Consider the following 15,236-nt stretch of genomic DNA (forward strand, 5'->3'; position numbering starts at 1 on the left):
GGTGTTTAGACCCCCTTCCTGGCCAGGCCATTTTTCAGTATTCAGCGCTGCGGTACTTTGACTGACGTTTATTCCGTCATGCAACGCTGTACTGAAATTAATTTTATACTATTTTTTTGGGGACAGAAAGAGCTTTCTTTTGGTGGTATTTAATCACCACGGGGGTTTCTATTTTTTACTATATAAAAAAAAAGTACCGTTTTTTTTTTTTTTTTTTTTTAAAATAGTTTTCCCTTTATTATTTTAGGTAACATTTATTTTTAACCATTTTTTTGGTAAAATAGAAAAGGCGGGGTCACGTCTGGTAAATAGACACCAAACTTGTCAAGCCTAAAAATTGCACGATGGCCCGAGAATTATTGCTCTCATTGCAACGTTCGCGGCGATATGTAACACGTGCAGCATAATTGGAGCAATCGTCGTTTTTGCGTGTAGGCGCATCTAACACATTTTTGTGCATCTATGTGGGGGTGGGGGACTTTAATTTTTTTATTTTGTGAGCAATTTTTTTATTTTTTACACTTACACAACTTTATTATCAGATAGTATGATAAGAAATCCCCTGTGTGATTCAAAATTACAGTTACAGGTCCCCTTTATGGAGACATCAGGGGTCTCTAAGACCCCCAATGTCACCTAGGGACCCCAGAGAAGCTGATGAAACACATCTGCTTCATCAGTTTCTGTACCGGAGAGTGACAGAGGAATGCGGAAGTTATGTAATATACATCACTTCCTGCATTCAGAGACCGGAGGGAGATCGGGTACTGATCTCCCTCCGTTCTCAGTGCACGGAGCCACATCGCCCGGGATGGATGGATGCCCGGGATCGCGGGGTTGGCGGGGGCAGTGACGGCGACCAGAGGTAAGGAGGGGGGTGCACCCTCACTTGCATCATACAAGCGATCGGGCGTCTTTACAGACGCCGGACCGCTTGTATGTAAACGGCCATCGCTGGCCGTTTAAAATCCAGGCGGTTTCCCACTCGTACGCGCCAGGGGGCGAGCGGGCACGAAGGACGTCTAAAGACGCCCACCTGCATCCAGGAGACTCCCGTCTGGCCGTCTTTCAGCGTTTGGCAGACGGGAGGTGGTTAAAGAGAGCCTGTTTCAGTCAGAGAGATTTGAGATGGAGGTTCTCCTTCCAGCAAGACAATGACCCTAACATAATGCTAAATCTGGTTTATTGGGAAACATTTAATTGTCTTAGAATGGCCTGGTCAAAGCCCAGTCCTCAATCCATTTGAGAATCTGTGGCATGACTTCAAGATTACTGTACGCCAATGCAACCCATGTAACTGGAAGGAGCTGGAGCAGTTTTGCCTTGAAGAATGGGCAAAAATCCCAGTGGCTAGGTGTATTAAGCTAATGGAGACGTACCCAAAGATTTATTTATTACAGGTATTTATATAGTGCTGACAATCTATGCAGCAGTTTTGCATTCACATCAGTCCCTGCCGTCGAGCTTACAATCTAAAGTCCCTATCTCACATGCACACATATAGGGCTGATTTACACAGGAGCCAATTAACCTATCAGCATGTCTTTGGAGTGTGGGAGGAAAGCTGAGTACCTAGAGGACACGCACCCACAGAGAGAACATGCAAACTGCTTTCAGATATTGATCTTGTAGTTGCAATTGCAGCAAATTGTGCCTCTACAAAGTAATGACTTTTTGGGGTTAAATACTTATGCACACAACATTAGTTTTTTTTTGTTTTTATCAATCTTAGTTTGTGTCACAATGAAGATTATTTTTCACCTACATTAAAAAATAATGTAATTCTTGGTTGTATTGCAGTAAAACGGGAAATACACCAGGGGGTGAATACTTTCGTAAGGCACTGTATCTCCTTATAAATGTAGATCTCTTTTATGAGCAGGGTACAACAAAGGAATTCTATGTTTAACTTTCACACTTTAGTGAAAGTATTTCCAGTACTTAACATCTATTTATGGGTTAAAGAATTTACGAAAATAAAAGCCATTCCATTTTTATTTTATTTTTTACTAGTACTCGCATTCAAGCCCAATTTAACTTCTAGTTTGAATTGGCTAAATACATTCCAGGTATTTCAAAAGAAGGGTTATGCATTCATTCTATTTAAAAAGCAGCCACAACCTGATTATAAAAGCCTGTCCCTTGCTGGCAAGCTGCAAAGATGGACCTTTGATCCCTTGGAAGCAATTGTCTCTCTGCAGAAGTCCAACATGTCATGCCCCTTGCTGAATCTGATCTATAGCTAGACAATCGGCAAAGCTCACTATCCCTTTTGATTGGAAAGGTCTTGCTTTTTCTCAGCAGGGAGTGTGTTGGACTTCTGCAGAGAGAAAACCACTTCCACGCAAAGCAAGGGTCTTCCTCTACAATATGCTGGCAGTGGACAGGTTTTTGTACTCGGGTCACAGCTGTTTGCTAATGAAAATGCCACTTTTTGTTTTTATGCACCTAGAATATACTTCTGTGATTTAAACTCAAAGATCAGTTAGGCTTTAAAGTGTAAGTAAACCTAACCATGAACCCATCGGCTACTTTTTGGTCTGCTTAATATACATTGAAAGTGGTTTTTGTTAAGTTCAAAAAAATACGTGTTGATTTTGACAGAAATGAATCTGATTAAGCTGATAATGTCCTGTGCTTTGTGAACAAGGAGGGGTTATGGAGATGAGGTGGTCTGTAATTTATCAGAAATGAAGTAGGCAGGGCTGACGTCACATGCTTAGGATTTCACAGTTGTGTTGTCATGTCAAAGAGGTAGGTAGGAACATAGACTGTTATGTAACAGTTTTATAGGGTATACAATTTGGGGAAATTAATGTGCCAAATATTTTTTTTTGGGCCAGAGATTTGCCAAATGTTTTTTTTTTGCCCTTACATAAATTTTAAGTATGCCCTTTTAAAATGAGACATGCATACAAAAACATGAGCAGAATTTTACGTAACCTGTAAATGTTCTGTTTTGAATGTGTCTTTTTTTACTTTGCATAATAATTGAACAAAAAAAAAATTGTGCATAAAAATAAAGGGCACAAAACACCCAAAATGCTTGCAGTTAAATCTTACAAAGGCGGTACATGGAGGATTTCCCTCTTTTAAATGGCTGTTAAATGTTTTTTAATGTTTTGCTCTGCAGAGGTATCATGTTTTGGTCATTTCCATTTTCAGGGCCAAGTCTGCCTATGGCAACTGTTGATATTAAAAACCCTGAAATAACGAACAGATACAGCGTACACGTGAATAACATTCCCTATGCTAAAGATAAGAAAAAAGGCAAACCCAAGAAGAAGAAGCTTACTAAAGCAGACATTGGAACACCTAGCAATTTCCAGTAAGTAAATAGAAATCTTTGTAGCCTGTCCATCCATAAAGGTTTTATTTCATGAAAATGTCTCTGCTCATTATGCAGAAAGAGAAATCCCCTCAGTGACATTTTGATGTGAAGATTACTAAACCAGAAACAGTTTTTTTTGGTTTTTTTTTTATTGCACCTTTTGTAGAGATATTACAGATTGATGCAAAATCTCCTCAACCACATCTGGATTGTTCCTTCCTCTCTGTAGAAAATGCAACACTCCATTCACTGTGTCATTCACAGGCAAGCGTTACCTGGGGAGCACAGAAAAGCCACTGCTGGTTCAGCGAGCACTCCTGGTTTTGATTTAATAATCTGAACTGTAAAATTAAATCAAATTTAAGGGATGTCCCTCAACATTTTAATAGCTAATTAAATCTAATGACAGCAGGAGCATCAGCTTCATGCACACAGGAGATTCCAGGAGGCTGTACGGGTGTGCCCTCCCAGAACAGGGTTACAGATCATCTTTGTAATGTGGTTAAATGCATTGATAGGATGCGGACCCATTCCTTTATTAATGGCATCCCCCAACGCACCCTGCAGCGGACTTGTGTTGCTGTACTCTGCCAAAGAATGATGCATGCATTTGGGTTCAATATTTCCCCAAAAACTCAGATTAAAGTTTGTTTTATTTCTTTTCCCCACACAATGCCACTCGCTGATGCACTTGTGCTCATACTTTGGAAGTTTGAAATCGGTAAAATGTCAAAAGTGGCTGAGGAAAAGTTTTTCTTTTTGTGCAAATTATAATTGATTAGTCTGTCGAGATTCAGCTATCGAGGTCATTTAATATCGTTGAATATACGTAGAAAATTAGGTGCAAGTGCAATTGGTGATCAATCTTGATAAAGTTTTATGCATACCAGGAATTGCACCCTGCACCGAACTCAGAGCATCTACTCTCAGTACAGTGTGCTAATCCTGAGATGCATGTAAACAGTGAGATTTGCATACATACCCAGGAACCTCATATACAGCCTGGCTGCACATACCTATACAATGCCCCTGTCCCTCCTGACAAAAGTAATATGCCAGGATATGCAATGTACGGCCCTCTTGTGACTGTAAGACTGCTTGGAGGTAGTTCAGTAAGCAAAATCCTACTGCGATGATGTCATGTAGTTGAGGCAAGTGTTAGCAGACGGTAAGGTGTAAATTTTTGTTAAACATGCACCTCTTTAAGGCAGGTGGTGATTGGAGTTAGACTGGAAGGGTGGCATGGTCAGCTGCTAATAGGTGGTGGTCGTGACCACCACCCCTGTTTGGGGAACAGCCTTTCATATGACATAAATGACCTCTTTCACACCTTTTTTAAACCAACTTCTGAGTAGTGACCGGAGGATTTAATCTGGACACACATGGATTTTAAAGCGCATCAATTGTTATTATACAGGATTTATATCGCGCCAACAGTTTGCGCAGCTTTGCACAATATAATTGGAACATATGTCAATACAAGCAAGCTCATGGGCTGTTTTAGAGACCTTAAACCAAAGAATAAAGAAAGACAGTATATGTAGCAAAACATTCTGAGTATGCTGCTTTCCTTTAAGTCTTGAAGTTTTACTTATATTTGATTTTTGTTTTGTTTTTTCCCCCTTTAGGCACATTGGACATGTGGGCTGGGATCCAAACACTGGATTTGATGTAAGTAAATGTTTTTGTTTTTCCAGTAATAGGTTGTATTGTATAAAATAGATGATTGCACTATTTAGCCATGGGCCTTTCTATGTGTTTTCTGTATATTACTGTATTTAAGCTCCTCCTTGTGGCCAAGAGCTGAAATTTCAGTAATGAACTCCATTTTCAGACACTGGGTGGTCTCACACGATCTACAGCAGAGGTCCACCAATGCTGTGAATAGTTTGCCATGTCTGTTGTTCCTTTGCAAAGCAGGCATGGGGTCTCCTTTTTGTGCCCATTAAGATGCAGTATATAACTGTATTGTTTTTATTCATATTTGTGTATTTGACAAGTGTGTTCATGTATGTTGTATTTAACGTTTTGGAATTTGTTTATTTAAAGGTGAACAATTTGGATCCAGAACTGAAAAAACTGTTCGACTTGTGTGGTATCTCTGAAGCGCAACTTAAGGATAAGGAAACCTCAAAGGTCATTTATGACTTCATTGAAAAAACAGGAGGTGTGGAAGCTGTAAAAAATGAGCTGCGCAGGCAGGGTAAGTTTTTATCTGGAATTCCTCTTATGTCGTAGAATCATTTGCTCTTTATAAACAGGCAGTGAGTCTTGTCACCTGTGAAACGGACACACAAACTCATCCCAGCTCATACTTCTGTCCTAGAACCAGATGCCACATTAGGCTTTTTACTTATTTTGATTGCTTCACCATGTAGTTTAAAAAAGTCTATTAGAATATATATGATTTGCAACTTGTGTTTTTTACTATTTTTGCAATGTTGTTTTTTATTTTTTCCCATTTCCATATTTCCCTTGACATTTACTTTTGTTCTTTTCCATCTTTTCCTTGGAATTGTTGCTAAAAGAAAAAGTGCTGTAGATGACACAAGCCTATTAGCATGCAGTTCTGTTCTGTGTATATCAAAACACTGGTGTGGCTCTTGTTCCTAGCAGGTTTACTTCATCATTATTGTATTAGGGAGAACAATATAGGACTTTAGGGGCATTAGTCATATAGAAAAAGACCAAATTATTTCCTGATATCTGGTGTTGTCTTTATCTACTAGCCCACACTTAGCCTGTTGACTACACCTATGGAACAGCAAATGGTATAATGAGGCAAAGGCTACTTGATCTTGAGCTAGTTTTTATTTTAAACCGTTTTTTGGACATAGAGCTGGATAGAATAATAGCTGTCACTTGGAGAGTGATATCCCAAGCTGGCTAAATATTTGTTTTTGGCTACGAATCAATAACGAATATATGTGATCTAAAACCAGTACGGTTTTGCGCACACATTTGTGATACGTTTATTAGAGCAGGTGTTTTTTGTACTTAAATATTCATCCTAGACCTAGGCTCATTGTTCTAAACTGGAGAGTTCCTATATCAGCCCCCAGAAGGGGACAGTTCAAGCACGTTTTCCAGCAAATTTCACAGTAAATGTATTTATCATTAGGTCTGTCTGTCTCTTTGTAAATCTTCCTTTCAGGGTTTTTTTCCTGCATAACCAGATGTTATATACACTGTAGCAATGTCAAGGAATCCCTTTGTTTATGAACACATACCCTATTTTTGCATTTAGAACTATTTTTTTGTTCTATGCTTTTGTGAACAAATGTTCTTTTTGATTTTTGCAAAATAAATATAGATTAATGTATAGGGTGCTCACATTTGTCCTGTAGGTCCTCCACGTTGGATTGGTATGTATGGGACATTGCATAAAGTGTGAAAAAGTTAAATGCATGGTTTGTGCTGTGTGGGTTTTTTTGTTCTCATATATCTTTAAGAATGGATTTCTTAGTGGATGCTATCAAATTGAGCTACGCCAAGATATGTTTAGTGTCAATCCTTTGTGATCTCATGAACTTGCAGATTATGGCACACTTGCCTAGAAGAGTGCCCTCCTCCAGCACCATCTGATTAAGGGTGTCAGTTGTCACTCTGTCCCCCACCATCTCCTCCACTTCTCCTGGGTCCCTAGTCATACTCTTTGGCCCTTGAATGGCCACTATGTAAATCTTCTGCTTAGCCACATCTCTGTTACCCGGCTTAATCCTAGGCGTTTTACATCTGCTGGCAGAGAGCCGAGAGTGTACACAGAGAATAAAGAATTGCTTGGAGGAGAAAATAATATTTTTTTTTTTTTGGAGCTGAAGAGGCTTTGTGAGCCCATTTCATGTACTATGTGTGATTAAATGCGTTTAAAACGTTTTTTTAAATGCATATATATGCATGTAATTTTTTCCAATAGATCTTTTCACACCTTGTGTTTACATGCTTTTATCTGCAGTCAGTTTAGCTGCCTTTAGAAAAAATAGTCGGGTGCGTTCAGAAATCAATTTTCTAAATGCATTAAAACGCATGTAAATGCAAGATGCTTTGCTGAAATCTCATTTGGCTACTTCAATAGGCAGTTTCAGTGGGCAAAGGTCAGATGCATCTAAACGCATATGCATGTAAACACGCATCATTTTCAGCATCTAGAAGCATAAACAAAGCATCTAGCCTGACAGATTTTGCAGACAGATTTCTCCATAAAAGTGCAAGTGTGACTGAAGCCTTAGATAGGTGCTGCTAGGTGACATTGCAGCAAACATGCAGCATGGGGCAGGTTATGTCCTGGGAATGGCATGTCTAGGCTTCTGGATGACTGGCACAGACTTCCCGGAGGTTTTCTGCACAAAGGACTGCAAAGCCTTCAGCCTCCACTTCCTTTCTCTGAGCTGACAGTTTGCAGAACGTTTTCTGGAGTTCCAGCTAGAGTCATTTAGTAGTGCCTGGAATGTGACTAGAGGCAGCTGGTGTGAGAGTAGCGTGTCTGTGCCTGTATCTCTCTCATGTCTTGTCATCAGCTTGACTGCAGCTTGTTCTGTATTGGCCTCCCCCTTTCTATTACAGCCGAGGACCACTCATTTTTTTTTTTCCCAGCACCAGCTCTTTTTCTGGCTCCACTCCTCTGCAAAGCTCAGCGTCCCACAACTCTTAAACTCACCATATATGTTACACTCTGATCATACAATATCTTATAGATCTACTAATTAGTATGTAGTGCAAGGGCCTACTTGATTGGGTACATGTTGATTGGATAGCTTAAGTGGGTCTTCCTTTCACCATAGTTTTGGAAAATCTAAATGTAGTTTTACAGAACTTGTATGATGAGCTTAAAGCTGGACACCTGTGGGCTGAACGAAAAAATAGAACAGTTAGCTCCATCAACGCAACGAGCGTGTTGATCAAGTAATCTCTGCTGTGCCTGTGAAGTGTACAGTGTTGCTGCCAGGAAGTATGTTCTGACAAAGGCAAGGGAGATATCTGCTCCCATCACTGCCTACACACCCTCCCATTTTCATGAGCCTATGAAGTCTGTGCACACAGGGCTCACAAAAAAATGTAGTCCTGCCAGGTGCCCTTGCTACCTGAAAATGACATGGGGAGTCCTGTTGATCCCTCCTCCTGGCTCCCATCGGCATGGGATTTTTTTTTTGCAACCCCTGTGATGACGTCATAGTGGCTTAGAAGGTGAATTACTCGGAACAGAGACAAGCTATCGTAGGGGAGGAGGAGGTAGAAAGCGAATTGCAGGTGCTAACTGGAGCTTTGAGGGTAAATTGGGCAGATTTACTTGTGGTTTCCAAATGCTGCAATAAAATCTTTTTGTTTTACACAATTCATATTACCATTTAAAGTCCAATAACATGAGCTTGGAAGACGGAAGAGAAAGGAAAAATGTTTGTAACTGCAGAGAGTTGAGTGTGTTATGCATGTACAACTTCCTTTTGGCCTTTTTTGGCTTTCATCTTATTTCAGGTTGTAGTTTTCAGAGCCATTATTTGAGAGTGATATTTAATCGTAGAGGGTAGCAAATTGCATGCTTTTGTATTATTGAAATAACTAATTTGTGATTCCTTAGGAGTTTCTGGTGTTCTGTATAAATGACTCATCTTATTCATTCAAGTAATAATAATTGTCTTTGGTTACCAAGTCACTAAAAAAGTATATGAAGCCTTATATGCAATAACTAATGGAACCATCTTTCTGATAACAATCTCAACCAAACATTTTCTGTAGCTGCAGATTAGCTATACAAAACAGTTGGCAGATTTACTGAACTATTTCCGCCTTCAAAACGCCTTCAGATCATATGTATTATAGGGAGGCCATGCTTGAATGGATTGCTTCAGATAACACCACAACCTTTCGGTCAGATTTTAGGTCAGCCTTTTGACTTGGCCTTTCTAGAGCACATCATTTCCTCTGATTTGACTTTTACTGATTTTATTTTGAATCTTTGAAGTTTTACAGTCAGATCTGAATTGTTGCCGGACGTTTGGAATTCATTGATCTCTGTTCTTGCAAGCAATCCTGGCTCTGCAATGTAAAGAATAGTAACTTGTATTCACATATAAATGATTGCTCAGCCTCAGTGCCATATACAAACAATCAGCAGCATGCAAGGTTAACTGTCCATTATGTACACTTAGCGTCTAAATAAAGGCGTTTAGACACATTGGACCTGGTGTGCGGGTGACTACTTGTATATTTGGACTTGAGCTACGCCATCCGCTGGTCTCACCAGCACCAATTTGTTTACATTGGGATTTCGGTTTGGAGTGCGGTGGGGTGTATGCTATCACTAATTTAAGGGCCACACACAATAAGGCAGAAGTTAGGATCGTCTTTAACAGATCTCTGGCATGTTTCCAGTTGTCACACGTGTGCGGTCTCCTTCTCCTCGGCTCGCAATCTGACATCAGAGCCAAAGAGATCACTTTGCCAATGCCCGGTGGATGGACAGATCTAAGAGGCAGCTCAGACACACACAGTTCCTTGCGGCTGTTGCCCAGTTCCTAACAGGCCGCGGACCGGTACCAGTGCGCGGCCAGAGGCTTGGGGACCCCTGCCCTTCTTCATATTAAGATCATGATATAAATACATTGTAAAGTGTCTTTGTCCACCACTGTTTCTACATGCATGTGGAGTGAGAGGTGCCCACATTAATATGCTTTTGGTAACCCATTTTAATCTATTGAGCTGGAACACCTCTTCTCTGAAATCTTTTGTTTGGGCCATATTTTACTGAGCATTATTCTGTATTTGAAAAGCAAATAACCAGAATTGTAGATTTTATTTTAAACTATATTGTAGGGCAGGCTTACCTATTCCAGCTGAATGAAAACCTGCATTATTGACTGGGGTACCTGGCTTAAATTACTCTTTTTTGCATTTTTCTGGAGGTTCACATACTTTTCCAGTGACCTTAAACAATTTGCTCAATATAGATATGGCGATTTTCAAGGTGGCGCGTGTTGTGTTTTAGAAATCTCCTACAATTGTAAAAGGGAAATGTTTACTATATTTCATTTCATTTTATTTTGTAGCTCCACCGCCACCACCACCTTCAAGGGGCGGTCCCCCACCTCCTCCATTGCACAACTCGGGGGCTCCACCCCCCCTTCCACCAGCAAGGGGTGGCATCGGTAAACCACCACCACCTCCTGCCAGAGCTCCTACAGCTGCACCCCCACCGCCTCCACCTCTTCGGCCTGGAGCAGCAGGACCGCCACCTCCTCCACCTAATAGATTGCATCCTCCCTCGCTGCCAGGTCACTCTTCATCTGCACCTTCTAGTCCCCCACCCCCTCCTCCTCCTCCAATGCCAGGATTTGGGGCACCTGCCCCACCCCCTCCTCCACCACCACCAGGGCCCCCACCACCTCCTGGTCCTCCACCTCCACCTGGATCTGCTGCAGACAGTGACCACCAGGTGGCACCTCCTAGTGGCGGCAAAGCAGCTCTACTAGAGCAAATCAAAGGAGGAGCACAGCTAAAGAAAGTAGACAATAAAGAAAATCGACCCGTGTCTTCCACTGGACGAGATGCTCTGCTAGACCAAATACGGCAGGGTATTGTGTTAAAGGCTGTGAGTATCGACTGTGAATGATTGTCATTTCATGCAGTAAATGAAAAGGAATGCAGGGGTAAACTTACATGTTAAACACTGACTTCTTAAAGGGAATGTGTACTGGGTTTCTTTCTTCATTAGGACTGTATCAGGATTAACAGAACTTCAGCCTTACCCTGTGTATTAGTTATATAAGCTCCACTCCTGTATTGAAACTGATTACTCTATATTCACTGCATACTGTAAAATTCTTAGTGTTCATTAAGCTGCAGAAAGTTAGAGGCCCACTTTTCCTGGCTACAGGATGTCCAGCATCATCTAGCACTTTACTCACCAGGCTTACTTTCCCTGGTACACCCCTTTCATTCACTGGTTTTCAGTTATGGAGGCTTATCATTATATGTTTTTATTACCACAGCTTCCTGTTTTCCCAGAAGCTATGTACAGCACCCTGCCAGCCATCATCTGCCTGCATTGCATGGAGAAGCATAAAGACCTGGTGATGATGTCACTAGGTCTAAAATAGATTTTATTGAATAATTTTCATTGGCATGCTGATTATGGGGAAAAGCAGCAACCAGGGGCGGTTGCTCGACAAATGAAGTTTCATCTGTTTGCATGTTAACTTCTGTTTGTTTTGATACACATGAAATTTCTAATACGTGTATAATTCATGTAGGATGTCTATTTGCAAGCAGATAATCTACCTGTATTTGATTATTGTAAAATTTGCGGATTTTCTTTGCACATTTTACAGAGACAAGAGGAAGCTGATGCTCCAGCACCTTCAACTCCCACGGCCCCCACAGGAATAGTGGGTGCTCTGATGGAAGTGATGCAGAAAAGGAGTAAGGCCATTCATTCTTCAGGTACTAAGATTTCTTCAATTTCCAAAACTGGCAGTGAAAGAAAAAAAGCTTATTGGGAGCATTTTGTTCAGTGACATATGGCTTAGACATTGACATGGTTACAAAATGAAATGCACAATCAACATAACAATATTTAATTGATGAGATTGTTATAGTATTACAGACTGGGAATCTGGCTCCATGCTGCACACCTGATGGCTGGGGCTCCTACATTGGTTTGTAATTGCTCTTATCAAAAACCAGTTTGACTCCTGTGCCAATTTACCCATTATGAATCATTTATATACTTCAGACAGAAGCATATCTGTAAAAAATAAGTCAAGGCAACTCGACTTTCTGTATTTTTCTTGAAGCCGTTTCACTGGTAATCCAACCAGCTTTCTCAATTCAGAATCACTTGTACAAAAATTCCAGAGAATTTTTGTACAAGTGATTCTGAATTGAGAAAGCTGGTTGGATTACCAGTGAAACGGCTTCAAGAAAAATACAGAAAGTCGAGTTGCCTTGACTTATTTTTTACAGATATACCATGACCTGGATGAATGAGAACTTTCACATATATTCAGACAGAAGCACCTCCTTACAGTTTAACTCTCTAAAATTACACTCGGTAGTGTGCGCTTAATGCATGTGTATCAGAATGCTTTGGCATGTGCTGTGTGCATTGGTTGTACAACTTGCAAAACACAAAAGACATTTTAAAATTTGCACAGCAGCACGTTGGTACACATTGGAATGCACTGGATTATTTAGTGTTTTAAGAACCTCCATTTATTTTGTGTGGATCAAATACAGGAAAATGGGTTTTGCTGAATTCTTTACAGTGTAACTCAGCGCTGTGGTAGAAACAAATCTTGACCTGGTCTCCAATGTACTTGAGTTTGCCACAGTAAAAAGATGCAACAAAATGCCTAACGATCCTTTCACACGGTCGTCTGTCAGTTCCAATCAGCACGGAACAGATGCCACTGTTGTGACGTCCGTGTCCGTCCAGTCTTTTCTTGCATCGAGGAAAAAACTGAACTTACTGCACCCATGTTAGGACTATGGGGAATCTGATGTGAACGATTACTCCGCCAGGATCAGGTCCGCCAAAACAGAACTCTGTTTTGTTTGTTTTTCTGGACCTGGCCTGCTTTTTATAAACACAAGTGAAATGCATAATCTGCTATTGCTTTATTGCTTTTCTTAATGAAAATGCTAGCCTTGCTGTCATGCTGCTCCAGTGGCTTTAGCACTGTCATTGACCCAGAACCAGCGTGTAACCAGTGAAGTCAGATATCTGTAATTTTTTTTAAAGTTTTGTTGACTCCTCCTTGCAATACTTCCTGTCCTAGGGTTACAGGAAGGAGCAGGGTTGCCACCCTAGGGCAGGGAGTGTTTTAGGAGTTTAGAACACCACTCATTTTCCTCTTCTCCGTAAAGGTCTCTGCCGTTTACAGAAAGGAATACTATGCTTTCATAGGAGTGCAGCATAAGTAGAGAGTATTGAAAGTGATTAGCTCACTTAGTTTTTGGCAGGATCAACAGGATTGTTTTGTTTTTTTTTGTTAACTGATACGACAGGGTAGTTAGGGGCAGATGGTATAAGAACATGCAGGGCAAACTATGTAAAGGGACATGGTTTCACTGCTAGAAAGCTTTCCCTGGCTACAGTTAACATTTGCGAGAACATTATTGGCATCAGAGAATTTGCAAAGAGCTTATTCTGACCACCCTCTTAAAATAGAAAAAAAGTACTAATTGTATTTTAAAAAATATATTTTTTAGGGTTGCTAATGTAGTTTCTGGTTGCTTTAGAGTTACTATTAAAAATAGGTCTTAACTAATGCCATACTCCATACCATGAACTCTGTTGGCTTCACGTTTTGTCCATTAACACTATTCTACTATAAGGTAGTGATAAAGAAAATACAGAACAAATATAAAATAGTATATAGATTTCAATTGTCGTCTTCTACTCGGGAGAATATCTAAAGGAGAGTGCCATGCTGCGTAATGTCCATAATATACCTTTTTTTTTTATTTCTTCCCTAATAGACTCTGATGAAGACGAAGATGATGAAGAAGAATTTGAGGATGATGATGAATGGGAGGATTGATCTACACATTATATAAATATATATAATATATATTTTTTTTAAAGTGAATGAATAATAAACAATACTTTTCTGTCTGAATTCTGTAAAATTATCATGTAAATGGTCTACCAATTTGCTGTATATTTTTGTTGCCTTTTTGCTTTTTTAATAATCTGTGCAATACCTCATTGGAGATGCAAAAGTTTGTCATAACACTGCGCACACATCTTCCTCCCTGTGTGTGCAAGCTCCTGTGACCTACACAATGACATTAGTGAATATGTAACATCCAACTGACAAGCTCTAGGGGGAGAAAAGTGAGGCAGTGACAGAGAACCTTTAATGCAATTGTTAGAATTAAAAAAAAAAAATACTATTTTCTTACCCTGATTTTTCTGTATCTAAATTTCTTAAGGAAATCTAGCCTAGCACTACATTTTTAAGTGATGCTGATCTTTGCTAATTAGGCCCCCATCATTTTGAATGCAATGCTAAATGTATGTTAATTATGTATGTCCTATTTTTTGCACGATTTTTTTTACACTACAAAAACATCAGTTTGTATTTTTGCAGCCACTACAGATCTGCTATAGTAATAGTTGGGAAGAAGCGAGCAATAGCATCTGCTATTTTTCAGCAATATTAACTTTAGATTTCCTTTTTCCACTCTTGTCTATGAAAGCCACACAGCACTCTTAACGAGTTTTTTTTATGAATGTGATATCAGGGGTGAGGCGGCATGACTGACACAGCAATGCTTCGTAATTCCAATCTACAAGACAATTCATCATTGCAAAAATGACAAACACTACTGCTGGGTTAGTAAACTGCCCGAGATGACACTTAAGAAATCCAGGCGTTGTGATGTAGCCTGTTTTGCACTTTCATTGTATCCACTTTGACAGAACTGCTTGGTGCTTGCTTCTCTAATGTTAGGTGAAGTTCCTGAATTGCGGGCAAGTCGCATTGCAGACGCTCCAAAACATTCAGTGCCGTTTTTCTTGTGCTGCATTCTGCTGTATCAAAGAGCAAACACTAAAAGAAAATAATACAGGAAAAATCTATCTTGAATGGCATATGAATATTAGTCTATATGGTAAAATAAACACTAATATGTAATGTACCTGCCTATTGCAATATTCTGTTATCTAATGTATAGCTCTGGAGAAGAGAATGGAATGAATGACAAATAAAGAACAAAGTTCCCACAAATTGTATACATAACTGATATTTTACTTCTTAGTCTTTACATGGTCTTTGTGTAGAGCATTATGGCAGACAGTGTAGGCTTAGGTGCCAGTCAGTCCAGGCACTTTGTAGTAGTCAGAGCACATGGGCTTCACTGACCATAGAAAAGGCTCATAGCTAGTTGCTTACTGTAATTAGTG

At 40.0% G+C, this 15,236-nt stretch overlaps 1 protein-coding gene and 1 long non-coding RNA gene across 3 annotated transcripts in view; one reads left to right on the forward strand and one right to left on the reverse strand.

The window, feature by feature from the left end:
* Window positions 1-2,485, reverse strand: part of LOC108788035 — a 17,548-nt gene extending 15,063 nt beyond the window's left edge. The window contains exon 1 of the long non-coding RNA XR_001941305.1: window positions 2,475-2,485. This is a non-coding gene — a long non-coding RNA (uncharacterized LOC108788035). The remainder of the gene's footprint in view (window positions 1-2,474) is intronic.
* WASL (Wiskott-Aldrich syndrome like) overlaps window positions 1-14,969 on the forward strand; it is a 48,397-nt gene extending 33,428 nt beyond the window's left edge. Inside the window, exons 6-11 of one of the 2 annotated variants that reach the window (XM_018557757.1) lie at window positions 3,166-3,328; window positions 4,960-5,002; window positions 5,381-5,534; window positions 10,375-10,920; window positions 11,663-11,767; window positions 13,808-14,969. In XM_018557757.1, the coding sequence (XP_018413259.1) occupies window positions 3,166-3,328; window positions 4,960-5,002; window positions 5,381-5,534; window positions 10,375-10,920; window positions 11,663-11,767; window positions 13,808-13,869 (1,073 nt within the window). In that variant the 3' untranslated portion in view covers window positions 13,870-14,969. Of the gene's footprint in view, window positions 1-3,165; window positions 3,329-4,959; window positions 5,003-5,380; window positions 5,535-10,374; window positions 10,921-11,655; window positions 11,768-13,807 lie in introns of both variants that reach the window. The other variant, XM_018557756.1, reaches the window with a different exon arrangement.
* The last annotated feature ends 267 nt before the right edge of the window (window positions 14,970-15,236 follow it).

Source organism: Nanorana parkeri, unplaced genomic scaffold (genome assembly GCF_000935625.1).
Source record: "Nanorana parkeri isolate BGI_ZX_2015 unplaced genomic scaffold, ASM93562v1 scaffold301, whole genome shotgun sequence".
Lineage (NCBI taxonomy): Eukaryota > Metazoa > Chordata > Amphibia > Anura > Dicroglossidae > Nanorana > Nanorana parkeri.